The sequence below is a fragment of the Paramacrobiotus metropolitanus genome, unplaced genomic scaffold (assembly GCF_019649055.1).
Source record: "Paramacrobiotus metropolitanus isolate TYO unplaced genomic scaffold, Prichtersi_v1.0 Parri_scaffold0000015, whole genome shotgun sequence".
Classification (NCBI taxonomy): Eukaryota; Metazoa; Tardigrada; class Eutardigrada; order Parachela; family Macrobiotidae; genus Paramacrobiotus; species Paramacrobiotus metropolitanus.
In genome coordinates, this window is record NW_026570235.1 from 350,624 (window position 1) to 373,923 (window position 23,300).

The window sequence follows — 23,300 nt, forward strand, 5'->3', positions numbered from 1 at the left end:
TTATCGAATGCCATATAAATCGCTTGTATTTGATCAAGAAAGTTTGCACAACGTTGTATGTTGATTGCGGTTTCTTGTGTAGGTGGTGATCCCGAGAAGCAGTTCCACATCGGCCCCAACATGGGCAATTTAATCGTAGCCCGTCCGCTCGACTGGGAAGCCCATCGAAATTACACTCTAACAATTAATGTAACGGATGGTGTGCATTTTGTCTCAACTGTTCTCCTCGTCAAGATTGCCGATGTCAACGAACACCGCCCCCAGTTTATTAAACGCTCTTTTATCGCCTCCGTCCCGGAGAATGCCAGCCCGGGCAGCGAAGTGGTGCGTGTGGCCGCTTCGGACCAGGACGAGGAGCAACGCCTGCTATACAGTATACATGCCACCGGCAGTCCGGTCAGTGCCGGCAAATTTCATATTGACGAACACACCGGGGTGATCACGACAGCGGAAGCACTGGACAGAGAGACCGTCGCCCAGCACATCCTGACGGTAATGGTCAAGGATCGCGGGGCACAGTCGCGTGGCGATTTAGCTAAAGTTCTCATCAATGTCATTGACCTGAATGATCACGCTCCAGTATTCACGGAAGTCAGTCAGCCTGTTGTGGTGCAGAGAGGCTTACCAGCCGGCGCCACCGTCCTGACAATGCGGGCATCCGACCGCGACACGGGTCTCAATGCAGAGGTCACCTACAGTCTCACGGCATCACAGTCACTGCTGGAAATCGACGCCCTCACTGGTGATGTTCGACTACTGCAGAATGCCGAAAAATTGGGAAGTGATGAATTAGCTGTTAAGATAGTAGCGAGCGATAAGGGTATCCCCCCGTTGAAGACGGAAGCGCTTGTTCTAGTTAAACTGGCCGACGAAAATGCACTTGCACCGTTCGGATTTCCTCAGCGTGAACGAATGACCTTTATTGCGGAAAACGCGCCAGCTGGAACATTCGTGGCTGTCGTGGCCGTTGGGGTGCAGTCATTCGTAACATACCAACTCTCGGACCGTGGCAATGGGGATAAAAATGCCTTTATGGTCGATCCGTCGTCCGGACTGGTCACTACCAGCATGCCGTTGGATTATGAGAAACAACGCTCGTATGTCATTAATGTCATGGCCGTAAATCGGCATTACGAAACCGCAACATGCACCGTGTCCGTTTTCGTCAAAGACTTAAATGGTAAGGTTGGCGTCTTACGTTGGAGTAAAAGTGCGATCTAAATGAGTTCTGGCATTAAAAGGCTCATAATAATATTATCAGGTGCATATGTCCACTTAATGGAGATAAATGGCGCGTAGGAAGCTAATCAAAATGCAGAAATTTGACATCGGTTACATAAATTACTTTTCACTGAGAATAGCATCAGTAAAGCATGAAATTTTATAAGAGTGAACATATATTACAATTTATTATTTTGACATCAATGCGAGAACCATGTTCGATGTTTTATATTTGTCGAATTATTGCCGCCATGCTGCTTAGAAATTATGATAAGTACATTTCGTCAATTAAGTTGGCAAACATACCTTTCCCGAGCAATAAATCATGTATTTTTAAATATAGGCAGTAATATGCAGAAATACCGGTCGTATTACATGAAAATAAAATAAAGTTGTTTATAAATTGCATAATTAGCGGTTTCCAGATAAATTTAAAAAAAAATTTTTCTGGGTATGATATGAAAATTTGAATTATTTTTTTTGTGTATTTGCAATCTTAGTCTATTATCTTACAGCAGTAAACCATACGAAATTAATAACGATGTCATTATATTTGTAGACAACGCACCCAGAATGAATTTCACGAGCTTGATTGGTTCCGTTAGCGAGGCATCACCTGTCGGCTCTTCCGTTCTGGATCCATCGGGTCGACCGTTGATCCTAGCGGCATGGGATGCTGATAACGGTGTGAATAGCCTGTTATTTTTTGAAGTTCTTCAACCGGAAATTAGTCAGTACTTTGAAGTGCTGTCCAGCGGAAGTGTTCGTTTGCGTAGTCAGATTGATTACGAGAAGCACCGGCAGTTCCAGTTTCTGGTACGTGTATCCGACGCCGGCCGGCCTCGCCTGTCATCCGACCAGTCGACACAACTGACTATCAACGTCATCAATGTCAACGACTGCCCGCCGGTGTTCACGGCTGACGAATATAACTTCACCTTGACCATCCCTGTTTATCCAGCCATGCATGTCGGACGCGTGACCGCCGAGGATGCCGATCTGATCAACAGTACACTGACGTACAAAATCATCGCCGGAAACCCCAACCGTACCTTTACACTGCATCCCGCCAAGGGCGATCTGCAGCTGAACAACCACTCGCTGGATGTCAGTGCGGGAGAAGTGCGCTCGTTAACGGTGCAAGTGTCCGATGGACTGCACACTGCCACCGCCAAGGTTTTCGTGACATTTACCGAAGTGGAAAATAAAGTTCTCAAATTTTCACAAGCCAAATATACGGCAACTATCAAAGAGAACGACGAAGGGGGAAAGGAAGTGTTTGTTCCCAAATTAAATGGGCGCTTTTTGGGGGAAAATATCCGGTATGAAATGATGACTGAAAATCCCTGGACAGTCGTCGATTCGTTGACGGGGGCTGTGATGACCACAAATGTTTCGCTCGATCGGGAGCAGACGAAAACGATAACGCTTGTTATGGAAGCTGTCAGCTTTGCCGAGGCAACAAAACAAAAAGCGCGCACGGAAATCGAATTCACTGTGCTGGATGTAAACGATAATCCGCCCAAATTTAACGATTCTGTTTACGTTATGGCTGTACCGGTTTACGGCAAACAAGGATTAATTGTGGGCAAGGTGATTATTGCCTGAACCTATCACGATTTAAACGTCAATAATAAAATAACAGTTACGCGGTAAACTTTTTAGCTGATTTATAATAATTTCATTATGCTTTTTAGGTGACCGCAACCGATGCGGACGAGGGGAAGAACGGTGTTATAAGTTACGCAGTGATTTCATACCAACCGTTAATATCAATAAACTCTTCCACCGGCGATGTGAGTTTGGCGAGGGATTTGACCGAACAAGAGTTAACACAGGAATTTTCGTATACAATCCGTGCGAGCGACAGTGGTAACATCAGCCTGCATTCCGACGCCACCGTTCTCCTTCGCATCGTGGCGGATACGGTGCCCCTTTTCCCGCAAAATACGTACCGCACGAGTGTCTCGGAAGCCGCCGAAGTCGGGACACCGCTTCTTACTGTCAGTGCGACTTATGCCAGCTTGGTCAACACGTCCCGGGACATCGTCTACACTATCATGGAGGGCGACCGCTTCAATAATTTTGACATTGATTTCACGACAGGTATCAATATTGACGATATGAGTAGTGAGCTAACGGAAATATGATAGCGCCGGTAATTACAGGAGTGATTCGTCTGCTGGAGCCGGTTGACTTCGAACTGCAGAAACAGTTTACGCTGCGTGTACGTGCCATGGATCCGGCCAAATGGGAAACTTTATACTCGGATATTGTGGTATTTGTTGACATTCTCGACGCCAACGACAATGCCCCCAAAACCAAAGGTATACATGCCATACATCAATCAAAGAGTTATGTTGCGTAATGTTTGTTTTGGTCGAATGAGATGGATTTCTGTCATCTTGCCGACTCTTGCGAAATTTGTTTCATAAAATGATTCATTCTACTATACCTGATACAATGCAAAAATGAGCCATAATTAACGTGTACAGTAAACATTAAGAACCAAAAAAAATTTTAGTTTCTTAATATATCGGACTAATATAATTTACCGAATTTTTTTAATGAGAAATATTTCTCAAACATTAATCAGATACTACAGTGGTAATGAAATAATGGTTTTTAGATGGAGTGACCTTTCAAACAATCAAACTAGCCGAGACTACACCACGGGAAACAGAAATCTATCAGCTTCTGGCATCGGATGCCGATAGCGGCGAAAACGCGGAACTCCACTTCAGCCTGCAATGGTCGGAAGACGCTGCACGTGAAACCGTAAGCCGTATTCGCAACCGGAAATCCGATGAAGATGTGTTTTTCCGATGCGGCATCAAGAAGGGCCTTAGCGGTGCGGAGGAGTTCAAAGCCGGCGATTATTTCCAGATTGATTCCACTAGCGGCAAAGTGTATCTGATTAACGAACTGGATCGCGAGATGATTGACCAACTTGACCTGACGATAATCGTATCAGATGCCGGCCATCCTCGCCGCAGCTCAGCCATGACCCTGCGCGTCGTAGTGAAAGGTGAGATACAAGTGACTAAATAAACTTGTTTATCGGTAAGGAAAGTCCAACCGGCCTCTTGAGGGTTGTTTGCTCCTTTAACAGACATCAACGACGTTGCGCCGTGCTTTACCGACTCATCTTACGATTTTGTGGTGAGCGATGAGATATTTCCGGGAAAGTTCATTGGCGGTGTGGTTACCGTTGATCATGATGCTGAATCCGATATGCAGTATAGCATTGTTGATGGAAATGGAGATGAGCTGTTCACCATCGACAGACAAGGTACTAAACTCTTTTGCTAATAAAACATCATTGGCCGAAGGCATTTGTGAAAATCTAAAAGTATTGTAGTTAAATTTGCCTGAAGATGACGTCATCATTCTTGAATTTTTATATGATTTGCTTCGAAAATACATATATACTCGTAGACACATGCAAAACAAAGCCCATAATCTTCAGAATAAAAAACAGCATAATGGTAACAGAGTGGTTCTTTAGGAATAGTTGCGTTTTCCTCTGGAGCAACGGGTTTCCTGTGGAGTTCTGCCCAGCTGAATATTTCCGCGTCGGACGGTGTACATGTCGCGTATACTCAGGTGAACATTCTTCCGGTCATTTCCAATCGTCATTCGCCAAAGTTTGATTGGCCATTCTATGCATTAACTACTGCCGAAAATGCTCCACTGGGCAGTGTCATCGGCGCGGTTCGGGCCAGTGATTTAGACGCTGGACGCAATGGTCAGCTGCGATACTCCATTGTGGAAGATGTGTATGACGATCGTTTTGTTGTTGACGCCGAGAGCGGTGTCATTTCCGTGGCTGGTAATTTAGATCGTGAGCGTCAAGCTGATTACCTATTCTGGATTCAGGCGGTAGATTTGGGCGGATTACGGGACTTTTGTCAAGTCAACATAACTCTCACTGGTACTTAACCGCAATTTTTAAATTTATCTCTGCTAAGCTTCAACACAACCACCTCTTTCTACGTGGCCCAGTAAATAGTAACTGATTGATTAATTGGTGTTGCAGATATGAACGATAAAGCGCCAGTCTTTGCTAAGAAGATTTACACTGTCACTGTCTTCGATAACCTTGCTGCTGATGCAGCCATACTGAAGGTGATTGGTGAAAACGATTGCTCAAATATGACAGCGCTAAGAATTGTTTTTTTCATGAAGGTTGAGGCGACGGATCGAGATCTTGGACAGAATGGTTCCGTTGTGTATAGCATCAGTTTAGAGAATTCCAGACATTTTAATTTATTTTACATCGACTCCCGAACTGGCATAATTAAACTGAAGAAACCTTTTGGCACCGGTAAGGCACGCAACAGAAATTATCATATCATACATTTTTTACGAAGACAATTTAAGACATGCCGAACGAAGTGTCGGATCCGTATTAAATGAATTGACAGTGTTCACAGTGACACTGTCACCTCCATCCATTTATCAAATGTGTAATTATTTTTATGTTTGTACGAAGTATATGTATATACACGTGCTGCATGATTTAAAATTTAATCGAAGATATGGTTATGCAGTTAAACTCGCGAAAACAAAAATTAGCGTTGCATGTGTTGCACCTAATTTATTTATTGCAGAATTCCCAAACGAGAAGTTGTCCTTTTTCGTCGATGCATCGGATGAAGGGAGCCCATTGCAGTGGTCTTCAGTGGCTGTCGAAATTTTCGTGGTGGATAACACCAACATTCTGCCAGAGTTCGACCAGTTGCTGTATCTTTTCAGTATCCACGAGAACGCTCCAATGAACACAACTCTGCTGACCGTGAGACTGAAACAACCAAAGCCAGTCATTTTTACCGTGATATCCCCGTCGGCGTTAAACCAAACTGAACTGCCGTTTTCCATTCGCCAAGACGGCCGTCTCGTTGTGTCTAAAGAACTGGACTTTGAAGCGCAGAACAAGTATCGCTTTTTCGTGCAGGCGACGTTCAAAGACAATCCGCTGTTGGTCAGCCATGTCGAGCTTCAGGTCCGTATTAACGATGAGAATGACAATGCGCCCGTGTTTTTCGCCGATAAGGTCACCGTCCAGACGCCGGAGAACTACACCGCTCCGGTCCGATTAATTCCCATTTCGGCGTATGATTTGGATTATGGGCAGAATGCGATGATACGCTACGAACTAGTCAACGCGTCACACTTGCCAGTTGCGTTAGATCCAAAATCCGGATGGTTGACGCTGGAAAGGACGATAGATCGAGAGATGGACAGCAAAATTGTTGTGAAAGTTATGGCAGTGGACAGTGGCGTACCGGCTCTCAGTTCGACAATGATTGTGGAAATTGATGTAAGCCTCTGCAAAGCATTTTTCGTTTCTGCCGTTACAGTCGAATCACCGTACGGTCCGTACCACAACCTGTACACCAACCACCTGTACAAAGTTCCGTGCTAAAGTCATGTGTGCTTAAAGGCTTTGATAATCTTTTAGTACTGTACAGCCATACAATGTTTCTGCCTTTTCGAAGCAAGTGGCAGTTATATGAATTCCCTTTCCAGGTTCTGGATATTAACGACAATCCACCGTATTTCCCAGTGACCCACACTCAGGCTAGCGTCAAAGAGGAATTCGTTCCGGATATTCCCATTGTGGCTGTGCGAGCCACGGATTTGGATCAGACTGCGGCGTTGGAGTATTACATTACCAAAGGCGATCCTTCTCGGCATTTTGTCATCAATTCCAAAGGGGAAGTATCGGTAGTGGCCGCACTGGATCGTGAAGAAAAAAGCTCATATGATTTGACGCTTGTTGCCACTGACGGCTTGGGAACAGCAACCACGCAATTGCACATTGATGTTCTGGATATTAATGACAATACCCCTATATGCACCAAGGTATACATTTACCGTAGTTGCGGAATGGCAGCAAGTAATGATTTACTAAAGCTTCCGAAAAACTGCGTAATAATTTTTCTTGGTCATAGCTAAAAGAACCAAAGTCTATGATGTTTAATTTCGATTTTTTGAAGGATAATTTTGAAGTGATACCTTATAGTAGATGATTACAGCGGGCTTACTCATTTTTCTGTAGTCCTCCTTCCATGAAATCTTACCGGAAGATATGGACGTCGGCCACATCGTTCTCCGCATGCAAGCCACTGATGAAGACATCCGCAACGAAATCGAGTACGTCATTGTGGGCGACAATTCCGACGATTTCACCATGGACCGCGCAACCGGTCTGCTGCGCATTAAGCAACATCTGGATCGCGAGACTACCGATCGCTACGCTCTGCTGGGTATCGCTTCCGACGAGGACGGTCGCTCCTGTTCAGCCAGCATAGAAATCGTCGTGACCGATGTCAACGACAACGCTCCGTCATTTCCGGACAATCTTACGGTCGCTGTCTCTGAGAGTACCGCACCGGGCACTCTGTTGTATCGCCTCAAGGCCCGCGATCGTGATCTGGGTATGAATCGCCTTGTCAAATACGCATTCCTTCCTAACGACCAAGAAAGCGAAGATAACATCAAACTATTTTCTTTAAACGAAACCAACGGGTTCATTCATCTCACTGGTGCGGTTGATCGCGAGACAACGCCGCGCTACGATCTGCGCTTCCGAGCAAAAGATGCCGGCTCACCCTCGCTGTGGAGCATGGTGAACCTCAAAGTGTTTGTGCAAAATGTCCGCGATGATCCACCAAAGTTTTCCGAAGCGCAGTACCAGTTCAACGTACCGGAGAACACTCGAATCGGAAGCAAGGTCGGTCAAGTGGAAGCGACCAGCCTGGATGATGCTGTGCGCGGTGACCTTTACTATCGCATCACGGATGGCAACCAGTTGGGCGTCTTTGATGTCGACGGTCGGAATGGGGAGATGGTATTACTGAAGGAGCTGGATTTCGAGAAGCAACCGGAGTTCATCGTGTTCTTGGAAGCACATGATTCCAGCGAACCACCTTTGGTTGGAATTACACAGGTGTTGATCCATGTGACGGACTTCAACGACAACCCACCGATATTCTTGCAAAGTAAGTCAGGCCGGGTGTGGTGGTGGTGGTTAAACATTAAGGAACAGTGGCATATTCCGACGTTAAATACCGCATTTTTCCAGTCTTTCAGATTTTGCTTAATTTTTGCAGATCAATATGTCGTTAAAATATCAGAAGATGTGGACGTTGGAGCGCAGGTCATCCAGGTCACTGCCAATGATGTCGACACGAAGGAAAACGGAAAAGTCAGTTACATGTTTCCCGAAAACAGCACGTATCCTTTCCATCTTGATCCGGAAACTGGTTGGGTCACCGTCGCATCCGCACTGGACCGGGAGCAGGCAAGACATTCTGAACTCAAGAGATGAAGGATTGATTTTATTGACCTTACATATTTTGCAGAATTTGGTCTTCCTGTTGACTGTTAAAGCTATTGATAGTGGTACACCGGCTCTTTCAGCACTTACTACTGTGGAAATTGCCCTTTTGGACGTCAATGATTGCCCGCCACAGTTTAGTCAACCAAACTACACGGCAGTTTTACAGGTACCTGAGTGACCCTAAACATTTTGGCTAGTACGTACTTTGGTTGGGTGTATTTTTACATAAATTACGGTGTGGGCTGTTTCTAACTCTTGTCTTGTTCTCCTTTGTCTTGTGCTGCGTGAAGGCTGTGGCTAATATGTCACAAGTAAGTTACTACGTAACTCGATTAGTGTTGTTTTCTTTCATTGTATAACTTCGAGGAGCAAAAGAACCGAACTCACAAGCCACGTTCCTTCCTGGCAAAACGATTTTTAGTAACTAAGAGTTTTGAATTATTTCATAGTTCTCGTTCGCACAGACGCGTGTTTATAGATACACATAAAGGCAAAGTGCTGGTTATAAAGATTGCGATCATGGATAGTTCCTGTACAGTTGCTTTGTTAAAACTCATTTCAACTCTACTGGGCGTTTATCTTACAGGAGAAGAGACCAGGTGGCTTTACAATTCTTCGTTTCGATCTGAATGACGCCGACTTGGATCCGAATGGCCAACCGTTTGCGTTAGAAATAACTGCTGGTAACGACGAAGGCCTTTTCCAAGTGACCTCTAGCGATCTGTCACTCCGCACCACTCGCCCTCTTCTCGACCGGCGACATTCGGAATTCAACTTGACCATCACTGCCACCGACAACGGAAGTCCCTCGATGAATGCGTCCACATGGATTACAATCCGCATCGTCGAGGAAAGCCAGTTCCCGCCCAAAATCAACCCCACCCAGATCTCCGTTCTGTCCACGAATGGTAAATTTGCGGGTGGTGTCATTGGTCGGATTGCGGCAACGGATGCGGATATCTATGATCTGCTTAACTACGACATTGCTTCACCGGAACTGAAGACGTATTTCGACATGGACGCGCTACAGGGTAATATCATCGCTAAAGCCGGCGTCGTGCCAGGACTGTACGATTTGAATGTCTCGGTGACGGATGGACGCTTCACGACATTCGAAAAAATCCCGATCTCTGTCATGGATGTGAACAATGAAATGCTAGACAGCGGTGTCACCGTGCAGCTGGATGATGTGTCAGTGGAGGAATTTGTTAGCACGTACAAACGGGATTTCATCCGAGCGGTGAGGCAACTGTTCGGGCTGCGACGCAATAAGGATGTCCACATTATCAGTGTGCAGCCGTACGAGGTCAACGATCTGGACCGGAAGAAACGGGACATCAGGGATTTCAGTGAATCCGTGCAGGTGTTGTTTGCACTGTCAAAAGGGAAAAACGGAGACGGCTATATCGAGGCTGAGGAAGTGCGCGGGACGTTGCAAACACAGCAAAGCACTTTTGAAAATCTGATGGATCTGAAGGGTGTTCGGGTGGTGCCGAAATTATGCGCGGCGGATACATGCGTGTTTGGCCAGTGCCAGGAGAATTTAAGGTTACTCGATCATTCCCAAGCGCAATATGTTTCGGTCACCGGCAGTAATGGCCAGTCGTATGTCTATCCTCGACATGAATGGAGTTATCGCTGTGTTTGTCAATCTGGTTACAGCGGTAAGTGTGACAAAACCGTAGAACGTGGGCTTGCATTTACCTCGAGTCTCGGCGGTCTAAATTGAAGTAGATTTGAACTTTTGATTTTTCGGTTTTAGGTCTGCGATGTGAGCGCCCGTTCGACGAATGCGCTACTAAAGCATGTACTGCGCCTAAAGAATGTGTGTCCATGGGTAATGGTGAAACAAAGTGTTTATGTCCGAACGGCAAAGAAGGTCTGAAGTGTGATCAGCGTTCGCCTTTCGGCGAATATGGCAAGTTGATCTTTTGTGCAACTAAATTCTCCCAGAAAGTAATTATAAAAAATTATTCTTTAGATGACGAAGCGATTACATACAGTGGTAACAGTTATGCCTGGTACGATCTGCAAAAACCCATTGAGCGACACTTGAGCTTGTCTATGAAGTTCAAAACGAGGTTCGATTTCGGCAATCTGATGTACGTCGCTGGCCGGCTGGACTACAGCATATTGGAGGTGCGTACTACATAGTTGTATTATCAGAAAAGGTTACGAAGCCAAAAGCAGTTAAACGTAATGATTTTCTATTGAATTTTTTTAGATCAAGAGCGGAGTGGTGCAATACCGTTTTGACTGCGGTAGTGGAGAAGGATTAGCTAAACTGGAAGGAATTTATGTTAGCGATAATCAGTGGCATGAACTTACAGTCCAACGACATGGGCGTCATGTACGTGCTCTCGTAAAAACTGCATAACAATTTTTAGTAATCATCGCATTCATGCACTTAATATTTCGCAAAAAAACAGCCACCAGTGGTAGCAATTCTTACGGTAATCTGTTATGTTACCAGGCGGAAATTCGATTGGACGGAAAATTCGTTGCACAAGCTACCGCTCCCGGGATCAACGACATCCTCAATTTGGAAGGCAACGATGTGTTTTTCGGCGCTGAAGTTCCAGGTCGCTTTTCCGCTGCCAGCGCGCAGCGTTCTTCGCTGGAAAATATCATTCGGGATGTACGACGCGGCTTCATTGGCTGCATGAAGCGCATCCAGATTAACGGTGTCGAACTGCCCAAAGTCGGTCGCAACCCGGAAGCCACCCTGATCCAACTGGCCAACATCCGGCACGGTTGTCACATCACCACTGGTGACCTCGGTCCGTGCGCCTCCATGCCTTGCCAGAACGGGGCCTTCTGTGAGCCGAATTCGCAGACCGCGTTTGTATGCCGATGTCCGCCGCGTTTCTCCGGGACATTCTGTGAAAACGATTCCAACCCCTGCGCCAGTCTTCCGTGTCTGCACGGAACGTGCACCAACCGCCCACCCAACGATTTCCACTGCTCGTGCCCGGCTGGATTGACCGGCAAACGGTGCGAATACGGCCGCTTCTGTAATCCCAATCCATGTAAGAACGGCGGATGTGAGGAGGGCACGATGGGACCGATTTGCCAGTGTCTGCACGGATACGAGGGCACACTGTGCGAACGCGATGTCAATGAGTGTCTGCAGTCACCATGTCATAATGGCGGAACATGTGAAAATTTGATGGGCGGTTTTCGCTGCAACTGCTCCGTACAGTTCCGCGGTACCATGTGCGAAGAGTCGGTGTTTATTCCCAACATCACCCGCGGCGTTATCGCTGGTTGGACATGGATTGAGATCCTTATTGTCATTGGTATCGTTTTTCTCGTAACGCTGCTGGGTGTACTGTTAGTGTTATGCCGCAAACGCTTCCGTAAACGGCGTGCCACCGGACTGGAGTATCAGTTTTCCCAAGACTCAACCGGCTCGCCCACAACGCATACGATTAACAATGATATCAGCCGGTTGAAGCTGTGCAATAACCGGGTGGCTGCCGAAGATACGCTGCTAAAGCGAGGAAGTAAGATTTCGAATTTAGAAGCTGCGGAAGCGCGGCAGCCGATGCTGATAAACGAGCATGGCTCGGTACGAGGTAGTGGGACAAGAAATCGGCCTCCATTCCGCCCGATGACCCCGCCACCACCATCACATTCGGCAACATCGTCGGAAACAGCTTCGTTGCACCGACGCAGCAATATGTTTGATGGGGATGATGAGCGTAAGCGACACTCGAAAGGTTTTGTAGTGGATATGCCCAACGCAAAAAACACTCTTTCAGGTATGTATAGCTTATTTAAATGTTAATAATACCTCGCATTATGGTGTGATACTTTACATAAATTAAGTTCTGTCTAATTCGGTTTCCGGTGTTTTTGGCTTTTGTATTTGATGTTCTGCTGAAACAGTAACAAACTTTTTTATTACAGCAAACAATTTCCGGAATATTGCCAAAAATAAGAAAGAAAGTTCATCTACAATTAACCGAGCATCCAGTGCAACATCACCGATGATCAGCGACGAAGACGATCATGCAGGTAAATTAAAGTGACCTCTCCGTAAAACCATGTTCGTCTATCTTTTCGTGGGGATTTCATTTCATTGGTCTGACTGTTCTGTCCCTTTTGCACAGTTTCTTCATTGAACGATGACCGAAAAGGTAGCGTTCTCACTCACTTTGTCTTTTATGTGTAATGTTAGCTTTCGGTTAAAGTTTGAATTCATTGTGGTGTCTGTAGATCTTCTATGGGATCCGACCGGCACTACACTGGAAGCAGGCGATTCAAGCGCTGCAACAGCCACTGTTTCCGCGGACGGCCCAGACGGATCATCGTCCATCCATAATGAACTGCTGGGCGACGATGAACTAAGCGAGAGTGACTGCTTCGAAGTGGCGGATTTCGTGGAAGACGAAGCCGACGAGACGGCGGCCTTCCTGTCTCCCATTCAGCCACCGACACAATTCCGCGATTTACTGCAGAAACGCATGCACTTGCCCGATGACGACTACGTACTGCCGCTGAGCATGGCTAAGAGGTTCAGCGATTACATTCCCGCGGCCGACATTGATGGAAGTCGGGAGAACGTGTCCGAGGTCAACGGCGCCAAGCTGGCCAAAGGTGACTCGGAGCTGGATTTACCGGTTAAAATTGACATTCCCCCGCCGATGAAGGATTTGAACGGTTATGAATCGTTTCGCAAAAGACAGGATGCCGAAAGCCGGCGGCCGTTTCTGAGCAGTGAAACCCTGTCGGCAGCGGAAGCCGAGGATGATTTGGAAAACGGTGCCATGCTGAACGGACGCACCATGGATGACCTGTATCATCGACAGATGTCGTTGCCGGACACAAGTGAAGCTAGTGGCAAACTTTGGGACAAAGAACCTAGCCTTGGCACCAAATTGTCGTCTGCTTTAGGGAAGCAGACTCAAGTGTAAATCCGTAACGTTTGTTACGCCGTGAAGTGTACTCCCACAGACCAAAGTGAACTGCACTGCAACGCACTTGCAGCAGTTTGGGAGCGGTTTGCTGCCCCTTTTGGTGCATAACCAAATGGCCGACAATTGCAAGGACCAATTGTGCACACGCATCTTGTGTGTCATGTTTTTTCAGATACGTGCCAACGTCTTTCACAAAATGGAAATTGTTTGGGGGTAGGAAAGGTTATGGTTTTAGTTTGTAGCCTATAGCGAAGAATTGCCTTTGTACCAGGATCTTGTTTGCCTGTAAACTGCAAAATTCTGAAATTGAATCTGTAATTATTTTATTCATGATTAACTGTTGTCTTGTTGGAGTGTAGCGAGTTGTTTTGTAAAACAGTTTTGTTCAAATAACTTTCGACCTTTCGTATTAAATAACACAAGCTATGAGATTCATTTCACGAAGAAATTTAAAGCACAACGTTAATGTGGTGTACCCGTATAAAACACCCAAAAGGCAGCAAAAAGAAGACACCTTGTTTTTGGTTGTTTACCACTAACAACATTCTTCCCTTCCTCAAAAGGGTACTGTTAAGAAACATTTTCAATGAAAATGCCATCCTTTTGTATCGTCATTTCGAAATTCTTTTCCGTATCTGGCAGTAGTTCGGACTGGCTCCCTCGAATTTCCAGTTTCAGTTCGCGTTTATTGGAAACCAGCAAATCTCCGGTTACAAGTCGAACGGTGGGTAGTTTCTGCCATAATCTTCCCATAAAATGGCTGCCACTCACTGCAATAAACAACAAGTCAGACCGTGTACAAAATAAGGACTCCATCAGCAATTCACCATGACAGAATCGGTCGGTGAACAAACCCGAACACAGTCCCAGTTAGTCATAGAGCACCCAAATATAAATAGGATTACTCAGGTTAATAAATTTAAGAAATCTGAAATAAAAGTGACTAGCGCATTTTAATTTTCTCATCAAAGTTACTTACTCGGTTGTTGGAGAAGTGCCTGGCATGAAATAACAAACGACACCTGGTGCTCTTTCGATATCCGGGATATCATACCGGCTATCTTAGTGAAAACGGGATTTTCATCGCGAATAACCACCGGAAAATGATCGAGCGAACGAACATGCCAGTAAAAGGACGAAATACTGTCAATAAAGAGAATTCCGATGTTTTGATTTTGATATAGAACCATTTCCAAAGTGTACAGGATCCTGGAGAAATCATCTAAAATTTTTTTGAAAAATGAGGCACCCGTAATTGATTGGAAGTGGGTGTTACTTTCCCTTTAAACTCCATCAATTTTACATACAGTACTAACAAAACGGCGCACAAACCGATACAGCATTCAGCCTCCTATATACTGTAGTTACCACTAATCGCAACTGATCAGACGATTCTTTTCGGACGATATACAGTACTCACTCAAACCAAAACATTTGAAAATGCGCAGTCTTTGGAGGCAATTTTCCACGCGTTCCTCAACATTATCCACATCTCTGATAAGGAAGACTTTCCGCAGTACCTCAGACAGGCGTATTACACTGAAATGGTGATCCAAATCGATGAAAACCGCCTCGCATCCACAACCGCCGCAGTCGCTGTCCAAGATACAATTCGCAATTAAGTTTGTTATCAAGAGTGTCTTCCCAGTTCCGTAAGGTCCAAAAATTTCTACTATATTCCTGTCTGGCAGTGATCCTGGCGGAAACAGCACAGGATTCAGCGTGGAAAAGCACAGACTAACCCTCGACTCGGCCCGCAACTGCAACGTTTTGTTGAGTTTCACTCTATGGGCATGTGTTCCATACTTTTGCTAAAACACATAGTTCCTAAAAATATTACTATACTGACCTCAAAAACGGTTTCACTCTCAAACTCTTTAACTCCTGGATACTCGGACTCCATATTCCTTGAATTGCAGAAAATAATTTTAATAAGTATAGTCAAGACTCTTCTTCTTGCTCGTACGCTCGCTCGCGTATTCACTTATTGGACCAGTACACAATATTTCGAAAAATTTTAAAACTGGAAAACCAATATCGTCCCCTCATCCAGCAAGTATATAGAATACCTTAGCCAAACAAACTCAAAACGGGAATGACGCTAAGCCTCACAACGGAAGTCATCCAGTCCAAATATTTTTACAACGAAGCGCACCGGAAGTCGTTTTGTTTTTATGCGGTCCGCTTTTCTGCGAGTCCACACGGGCGTTGCCAATACTTACGTATGAGCCTACGCTTCGTAACGCAGCCGCGGCGGTCCCCTACGCACGGCTGTTATTGGTCAATGGTTACCGCGTTTACGTCTTTACGTAGCCACGCAGAGCGCATCGTAAAAAAGTTGACTGACACGGTTCCTGTGTGAACTATTCAACTGCATCTATTTGACTTTACATACATCGTCGCACTTGTTACCTTGTATCAGTTGTATTTCAAAAAATTTTGATGAGTGCAACTTGGTTCAAGTGGCAGTTGTTTATGCCAACAAGACTGTTAATGTCAAGGTTTGCTTGCGTTTCATTATCCATACCAAATCCTTGATGCTCAATGGATAAGGAGAATCATCCAAGTTTGCGTCTGCACGAGCGCACCGTCGATGAGTTTATCGATGCTAGAAGTGGCAACGACGAGCCCGCCTCGTCCAGCTCCTATCTAGACGATGAAGGGGTGCGGGTGCGCCATATTAAGCTGGGATCCAGCCAGTGTGTGGGCTTCGAGAGCCTCCCACAGCAGTTCGTCAATAAAGCCACTCGCGCAGGCTTCGTTTTAACATTCTGCTGGTGGGAGAGACAGGCATCGGGAAATCTACCTTAATCAATTCCCTCTTCAACTACGACTTTAAGTTACCAGCCGGGAATTATGAGCTGGACCACGTCGCTTTGGATAAGCATACATTCCACCTGGAAGAGGGCACCGTGCGCCTGCAACTGACGATTATCGAGACGAAAGGCTACGGCGACCAGCTGGATGTCACCGACAGTTGGCAGGGTATCATTGAGTATATCGATCAGCAGTATGAAGCGTATTTCCAGGAGGAGAGCCAGGTGCAGCGCCGTCTGAATGACTACAAGGACACGCGTGTGCACGTCTGTTTGTTTCTGTTGGCGCCCACGGGTTCCACAGTGCGAGCTTTGGACATTGAGTGCATGAAACGGCTCGGCAATAAAGTCAATATCATCCCCGTGATTGCGCGTGGGGATTCACTGACGAAGAAGGAGATGGCGGCGTTCAAGCAGCGCATCAACGAGGAACTGCTGCGCCATAACATCAAGGTGTACAAATTCCCGGAGGATGATAATGTAGTGGCCGAGCAGAATAAGCGGATGAACACCGATGTACCGTTCTGTGTGGTGGGCAGCTCGGAAGTGTGCGAAGTAGCGGGGCATAAGACGCGGGCCCGTGTCTATCCGTGGGGTATTGTGGACATTGAGAACGAGATGCACTGCGATTTTACGCGCTTCCGTGAGGCTCTGCTGCGCGTCAACATGGACCATCTGATGCAGACGACGCACATGCTGCATTATGAAACATACCGCGATCGACGGATGACGGAATTGGGATACGGGGATTCGCGCAACAACAGCTTCATGGACACCATTAATCAGCTGCGAACGAGCAATGAGCAGCGCTTCCGTCAGAAGGAGGAGGAGACCCGCAGCCAGTTTGTCCTGAAGGTACGCGAGAAGGAGTCCCAGCTGAAGGAGCACGAGCGGGAGCTGCATTCGCGTTTCGAGAATCGCCGGACGGAATTCACCGACCAGATGACGGATATTGAGACTCAGCGTACAGCTATGCAGAGGGAAATTGAGATCTTCAATCGCGTTAAAAGTGAACTCATCAACAATCCGGCCGGAACAATTAAGGGCAAAAAGAAGTAGTGAACTGTTGTTTCAAGAGGTATAAAATGGTTGTCTTATAACGGCAATAATCAGTGTCATATTGTGCAACACTTTAGTTTCTCTTAGTTCCTGACTTCCCTTTTTTTATGATTCCAGCGTCTATTTTTATAAAAGGCTTCGTTTCGTTTGCTTTGCTGTTTTTACTGAATCTGTTACATTTTGTTGATGTACTTAATTTTTATACCGAATCTCAGAATGAATCTGGCTTTTTACTTTGCTGCTCTTGTTGTCTGTTTTACCGTTAGCTTCACCAGAAACGAGCTATTTTCGTCTGCTTTGTCACAAATACAAGTAGTAACAAAGAATTATATCTTCTCATTTTCGCACGAAATTTGATTACACTCTACTACGGATTGGTTTCTACAGTAGTATTGTACTTGCGTAATATCTATATTCAGTATATTGGTATCAACTCCTATGATGCTGCTTTTCCATTGTACACTCAACAGTTACGGCACAACTTTTCAAAGTTCATGTGCGAAGCCGCTTCAAACGCTTTTTTCGCAGGCAATGCCCACGCATGGCATGCTTGTGTTTTCTCCCTTGTGGTCGTATTTTGCTACAGTACGCGGAGTAGTGAACCGTTCTGCGAGAACCTATCGCTCGCAAAGGTGACGGCGAATACAGAAGTGTGTATTTCATTCAGTACTATCCATGCCTATTCACGAGAGTGTACACCGACTATTTGCGTTCATGATTTTGGCGGTTCCGATCAGACTTTTGTTTTTTTCTTATTACTTCCACGTATTGAAAAAGCTACATGAGAAGTGGAGACAATTTTGTTTTGCTAGTATCTGGGTATTCGGATAACTACAACGGATTACGTATGAGAAAATAAAACAAATAACAGGAAAGATAGTATAATAAAGAAAAAACATTCGACATATTAAACTGCAGCCAGCATTTCATGGCCCCTCAACTGAATCAATCGCTCCATAACATCCACATCGTTGCACCAATCTTTTAAGTTCTTCGTTAATTTCGTGATCTGTAAAATTGGGTGATTCCATAATAAACAAATGTACGTATTCGGAAGGTAGACATACGCTGATGGTTCAAGAATTAACACCAACCTGCTCCATATTAAGCACTCGGGGCTTAACCCACGTCATGTAAAATGTCTGCGCCTTCTCATCGATATCACCGCGGATAAGTTTCAAAGATAAAGCACGCATCAACAACATTTCAACCTGTACAAAAGGAAATAATGTCAGGCAAGAGAATCAGCGGTTTATTAAATTAATCTGCGTGGGCAGAAAAACTGAGGTGCTCAAAAGCCGATCAACACTCGCTCATTATCATTATTATTAACTGTTATGCATTTTGATCCTTCGCAGGTTCAAAAACAATCAATTACCACAGTTCGCAATGGAAAACGGCGAAAGTCTTATGCACATGGCAACACGTAAAACTACGTCTGCATTCATACCATCCGAATGCTTTACTGGGCTAGCGGTAAAAAAAAAATTAATCCAAACGATTTCAGAAATTTATGCCTACGCTGCCTTTGATTACAGTTTACACTACTTCATACTACAACAGACAGTCGGTAGTCCGCTACGGGTAGAATTCGCACCTGGTCCACAGGAACATTACTGGTAGCAGCAATCTCCTTGAAAGTGAGATCCCGCTCGTGAGGGGGTCGTTTGAAGCCCATCTACGAAATCGAGCTGTATACCAGACGTGGAGACTGCATTGTGAACGAATAAAAAATGATTCGCCCGATCCGGGCGAATCGCCCCACACCGCGATAAATCGTACTCGTATCATAAACCAAATACAAAAGAACCGGCGGAACCTTTATCACACTAACCTCTACGATGCCCATAAGCTGCAACTTTTCAGTCATTTGCGGCTGAAGCTTAGTCGATTCCGGCTGAAAGAGCAAAACGTTTCACTGGTTCTCCACTGAGAACATCACACTTTGTTCGAATTTTACCAGACACATGCAAAATATCTACCACACATTTTTACGAAGAAACTTTACAATCTGTCGCAGCCACTGGGCTTTCAGTGCTTCAAATGCCTTTTGATCGCCATAGTTGAAGGCTTCCAAAGATTTCAACAGCCATTCGTATTTGGGATTTTGCAAAGCTTGGATAATCGGATGAACAAGCTGTCAACCGGAAAATAAGACATTCTCGTTTACCAGAAAATTATAACTGAACATTAGGGCGAAACTCACGAGTTCTCCAAAACTGTAAATATCATCCCCCAAAATGGCAGCGATAGCCAAACGCTCCGCTTGACCACGCTTCTCTTCAGCTAAACATGAAACATGAAGAAATTATCTCTTGCATAAAATCAAACGTCCAAAACTGCTCAATCAAATTACCACTACATAGACTCGCTAGAGTAACACTTGAATCTTGCACGAAAGACGAGTACAGTACAAATACAAACAGCCGAAGCTGTAAAACCTAATTACCGGTATGTTAAATCTGTATGAAGGAAATTTACATTAGCAAATAGGTGGAACCTACACGACAACTTTTCCAGATCCACACATCCCAAATATTTAAGCGCTTCCCGAAAATATTCGGCATATGTTCCATGCAGCCGGTAGAATTCGCTGCTCAGTTCATAAAACTGCGGATGTGCTAAACTGACGTTATCAATTCCGCGTAGTTTCTTCTCGGTCTCTTCCAGTAAGGTCTACAATTCGCGAAGTGCCGGGAGTATGTATAAGAAAAATCTCCTGTGCAGGTTTGGAAAAGTACAAACCTTGACGGCTGCGACATTTCCCTTTTTTAAAGTCGCAGTACCGATCGCAGTAAGAACAATACAATCCGCCGCAACATCATTCTTCAATTTTTTCCTCGTTCCTTCCAAAAAGGCAATCTGCTCATCCAAATTATCTACGAGTGCACCGACATCACACAGTGAAAGTTGACAAGGATTTTTGAAGATTTCTCGAATTAAATGTCTGACTGGACAAACAACATATTACCTGGGAAAATCCGCGGAGACAAAAAAGTTGCGGTTTCTGCTAGTTTATAAGCTCCAATTCTGAACCAAAAACGGAAATTCTCATAAGTTCATAACACACTGCGAGTGAGTAAAATCATTATTACCCACCTCGATTCCAAATCTTGAACAAATCGTCGGTAGAGCTGAAAAATAATTCAAATAACTAGATAATATCAATAAAAATACTGCATTCAAAATTCACTCCAGTCAGCCAATGAAACAACTACAATCTAGTCAATCTAGCTAATGTAATAACAATATTATAACATATTCCGATACATGCGGTAATAGCTCAGAAATACTCGTAGCAGTCATACCTCGCCATAACCTCCTGCGCTTTGTATGAAATCGGAACTCCTCAACACTTCTCCCAGTTTTACGGAAACCTGATACCATAAGCTACAAAATGAAAGCAGCGATAAGGCAATAACTGCATTATAGTATTATACTGAAAACTGCACGAATCTTCGAGGCCAGATGACAAAAATGAGAGATGGAGATCAACAGCCTCCATTCCCACAAATCGACAGATTCACTGGCGACAAACTTACCGGCGCTCATATAGATCTGACAGTTCGGCCCAGTTAGATTTCTGAGGAGATTCCGCATTGGCGGCTAATCTGGTAGCCAAATATTCCTGACTGGCCATTTCGATCTTCCCTAGCGTGGCAGCGGCTTCAGCTACAAGGTCTCAATCAACTTCGCCGTAGCTTCAAATTACTGTATTCCGTCCACCAAACAGCAGACTCAGGAGCGAATTGTGATGATGTAATATTGGTACGATGTCAAGTTTTCAACTGTAAAACACTGCCACACAGGACTGGAAGCGAAACAACGTGATCAAAACGAAAGTTACGAAACTCAGGCAATGAAATGAATAGATTGTAAATTTTACGACCTACGAAAACGAAAAAAGCGATGGAAACAGCATCGTGACAAGCAACTTTCCGTGCCCAATCGCATTTTAACTGCCATACGGAAGCGCTTGTCGCGCTGAAAACTTCAGTGTCTTGCTACCGCACACAGAAGCCATGCACCTTACATTTTTCGTTGGGTAAATAAAACTTAAAAACCAGGCAACTTCAGACTCACGAGTGCATTTTATTGCAATCGCCGAACAAATTAGCGAAAAACTTAACAAATTTTTTTATCGAAATAAATAAAAAAATCTCTAAAGAGCAAAAACAGACTGATAAAGGCTGACAACAGTGCGAGAAATATTCCATTGCATTACTATGCAAACAACATACGTCGCTAACAAGAGAGGAAGAAGCGTTAAAAATCTTTTCGTATTCCGAAGATATGGAAGGGAGGAATATCCCAAAAATGTTATGTACACATAATACGAACAGGCCAGCAGATAAATAGTATCACCCAAAAACACCGACAACAGATTTGTCGAGTTTAACACGTTTTCATAGAAGAGAGGCTGCACAACGTGAATGCAGGCCAAAAACGGGAACGCTGCATTCAGATGTATGTCAAACGAATAACCCCACTCAACATCCTGCGTCAGATCACTGCGAAATAAATGATTTGTCAATGTCCATAAGGCGGTGGCAATCAATAAGCCCGTCCCAATGCAGTCCACAAACACTGTCCAGGCCAGGAGTTTGAAAAAACCAGCCACGTATCCCAAAAACTGCACCGGGCCATGGTGAAACATCACGGTCATCAAAGCCGAAGACAGGCACAGAAATCCAGCAAACAAAACCAGAAAAGCAGGATCATCACGGGCAAACTGATTCTTTGTCTCTTTGCGACTAACAAAGTGGCGATAAACTTTCCGGGGAGCAATGATAAGATTGACCATCTGTAAAAACAGTTTCGAAATTGATATACACTGGAAACATGAAATCAGAGGTAATTATCCAGTTACCAGTTTGTCGCCACTGTACAGTAACGAGTTACAAATAGCTACTGGTTACATGTCAATGTGTGATGTGTTGCAAAACAAGTCACATTCGAAAATCGAAAACTCTTAATCACTGTTACAATCTTAAGCACCTGCCACGCAGCGAACTGAAAATCCATTTGGTCATAGCGCTTCAAACGTCGTAAAAATCTCCATCGTTTGGCGGCTGCTGAAAGTCTTTCACTACAGCCATATGTGGAAGGAATGGTCAGCGTAATTGCCATGGTCGCTAAAAGCAGCTAGACTGCTTCCACGTAATACATGCGACAGGTCCAGTTCAGATTTCCACTTGACGATGGTTGGACTTTTGTCTGTAAACACCAGAAACACAAAACAATCGAATGCCCACAAACAGCTGATCAAAACGACCAAGTCAGGCTCCGCTTAAATGAATAATGAATAAGATGCGATTATGAATAAATAAGCAAGTAAGTAAAGCACCATAATTCCATTTTTCCTAGATCCGGTCTACTCGTTCAATAATAATGATTTAGTGAGTTCAGTGACTTTAGTCTACCTAGTATCTATGAATATCCAACGAGCTGCAAAGTTCTAGCGATTAACAAATTTTTAAATGAGCAGAGACCACAGCGTATCGCATGTACTGTACCTTCTTGCAGCCTGAAAATCCAATTTTTTGTCTCTTCGTAAACGGTAAACAGTGAACTACGTACTAAAGATGAGTAAAAGAATAGGTTTCAAACTTTCAAGCCTCCGATAATCAAGTTTCATCAACATAAGTACGTAAGAAGTCACTATGAACTATGCACGGAATAGTTTGAAGAACCTTTGAAATCTTTAAAATAATCAAAGAGTAATCTGTAACATTCTAAAAATTATCTAAGAATTTCAATTATTCCGAATTTTTTGACATCGATTTTTTAAATACTTGAAGTAGTCATTTGATTGTTTGTGTCATGACGTAGCACCAGCCACTGTACTAGTGTGAGCACTACTCCAGTCGGAGTCGAAATCGTCCAACGTGGGTGACTCAGTCAAAGTCAAGCATTGCAAGCTGGCTCCTCATT

At 44.6% G+C, this 23,300-nt stretch overlaps 5 protein-coding genes across 10 annotated transcripts in view; 2 read left to right on the plus strand and 3 right to left on the minus strand.

The window, feature by feature from the left end:
- The window catches only part of LOC129585127 (fat-like cadherin-related tumor suppressor homolog), a 29,324-nt gene extending 15,349 nt beyond the window's left edge, over positions 1 to 13,975 (plus strand). For all 5 annotated transcript variants that reach the window (XM_055477696.1, XM_055477695.1, XM_055477692.1 and 2 more), the window contains exons 11-32: positions 83 to 1,180; positions 1,781 to 2,814; positions 2,919 to 3,327; positions 3,390 to 3,548; positions 3,851 to 4,249; positions 4,334 to 4,513; positions 4,730 to 5,155; positions 5,261 to 5,349; positions 5,410 to 5,548; positions 5,835 to 6,544; positions 6,754 to 7,089; positions 7,286 to 8,228; positions 8,340 to 8,530; positions 8,592 to 8,735; positions 9,156 to 10,233; positions 10,332 to 10,487; positions 10,551 to 10,708; positions 10,794 to 10,919; positions 11,043 to 12,333; positions 12,482 to 12,589; positions 12,685 to 12,711; positions 12,791 to 13,975. In XM_055477696.1, the coding sequence (XP_055333671.1) occupies positions 83 to 1,180; positions 1,781 to 2,814; positions 2,919 to 3,327; positions 3,390 to 3,548; positions 3,851 to 4,249; positions 4,334 to 4,513; positions 4,730 to 5,155; positions 5,261 to 5,349; positions 5,410 to 5,548; positions 5,835 to 6,544; positions 6,754 to 7,089; positions 7,286 to 8,228; positions 8,340 to 8,530; positions 8,592 to 8,735; positions 9,156 to 10,233; positions 10,332 to 10,487; positions 10,551 to 10,708; positions 10,794 to 10,919; positions 11,043 to 12,333; positions 12,482 to 12,589; positions 12,685 to 12,711; positions 12,791 to 13,488 (9,899 nt within the window). In that variant the 3' untranslated portion in view covers positions 13,489 to 13,975. The remainder of the gene's footprint in view (positions 1 to 82; positions 1,181 to 1,780; positions 2,815 to 2,918; positions 3,328 to 3,389; positions 3,549 to 3,850; positions 4,250 to 4,333; positions 4,514 to 4,729; positions 5,156 to 5,260; positions 5,350 to 5,409; positions 5,549 to 5,834; positions 6,545 to 6,753; positions 7,090 to 7,285; positions 8,229 to 8,339; positions 8,531 to 8,591; positions 8,736 to 9,155; positions 10,234 to 10,331; positions 10,488 to 10,550; positions 10,709 to 10,793; positions 10,920 to 11,042; positions 12,334 to 12,481; positions 12,590 to 12,684; positions 12,712 to 12,790) is intronic.
- Positions 13,716 to 15,652, minus strand: LOC129585129 (DNA repair protein XRCC2-like). Its single transcript, XM_055477699.1, has 5 exons — positions 15,561 to 15,652; positions 15,341 to 15,398; positions 14,912 to 15,251; positions 14,471 to 14,713; positions 13,716 to 14,261 (listed from the first exon to the last, which is right to left on the minus strand). The coding sequence occupies exons 2-5, from the start codon at positions 15,392 to 15,394 to the stop codon at positions 14,062 to 14,064; spliced, it is 837 nt and encodes a 278-aa protein (XP_055333674.1). The 5' UTR covers positions 15,395 to 15,398; positions 15,561 to 15,652; the 3' UTR covers positions 13,716 to 14,061.
- Positions 15,653 to 15,846: 194 nt separating this feature from the next.
- Positions 15,847 to 17,599, plus strand: LOC129584830 (septin-10-like). Its single transcript, XM_055477163.1, is given in 2 exon segments — positions 15,847 to 16,249; positions 16,252 to 17,599. Coding segments are annotated over 2 exon segments (1,329 nt in total). The 5' UTR covers positions 15,847 to 16,035; the 3' UTR covers positions 17,367 to 17,599.
- A 553-nt stretch (positions 17,600 to 18,152) lies between these two features.
- Positions 18,153 to 21,258, minus strand: LOC129584831 (26S proteasome non-ATPase regulatory subunit 13-like). Of its 2 annotated transcripts, none has more exons than XM_055477165.1 (12): positions 20,909 to 21,258; positions 20,675 to 20,756; positions 20,466 to 20,500; positions 20,338 to 20,396; positions 20,112 to 20,245; positions 19,871 to 20,042; positions 19,573 to 19,652; positions 19,375 to 19,503; positions 19,201 to 19,263; positions 18,964 to 19,044; positions 18,461 to 18,577; positions 18,153 to 18,375 (listed from the first exon to the last, which is right to left on the minus strand). In XM_055477165.1, the coding sequence occupies exons 1-12, from the start codon at positions 21,004 to 21,006 to the stop codon at positions 18,274 to 18,276; spliced, it is 1,152 nt and encodes a 383-aa protein (XP_055333140.1). In that variant the 5' UTR covers positions 21,007 to 21,258; the 3' UTR covers positions 18,153 to 18,273. The 2 variants fall into 2 exon arrangements, with proteins under 2 accessions (XP_055333140.1, XP_055333139.1); XM_055477164.1 differs by having other exon boundaries at positions 19,354 to 19,503.
- A 187-nt stretch (positions 21,259 to 21,445) lies between these two features.
- Positions 21,446 to 23,158, minus strand: LOC129585016 (protein unc-50-like). The gene is made up of 3 exons (XM_055477517.1): positions 22,883 to 23,158; positions 22,365 to 22,583; positions 21,446 to 22,170 (listed from the first exon to the last, which is right to left on the minus strand). Exons 2-3 carry the CDS (start codon positions 22,494 to 22,496, stop codon positions 21,529 to 21,531), a joined length of 774 nt encoding a protein of 257 aa, XP_055333492.1. The 5' UTR covers positions 22,497 to 22,583; positions 22,883 to 23,158; the 3' UTR covers positions 21,446 to 21,528.
- Between the last annotated feature and the right edge of the window lie 142 nt (positions 23,159 to 23,300).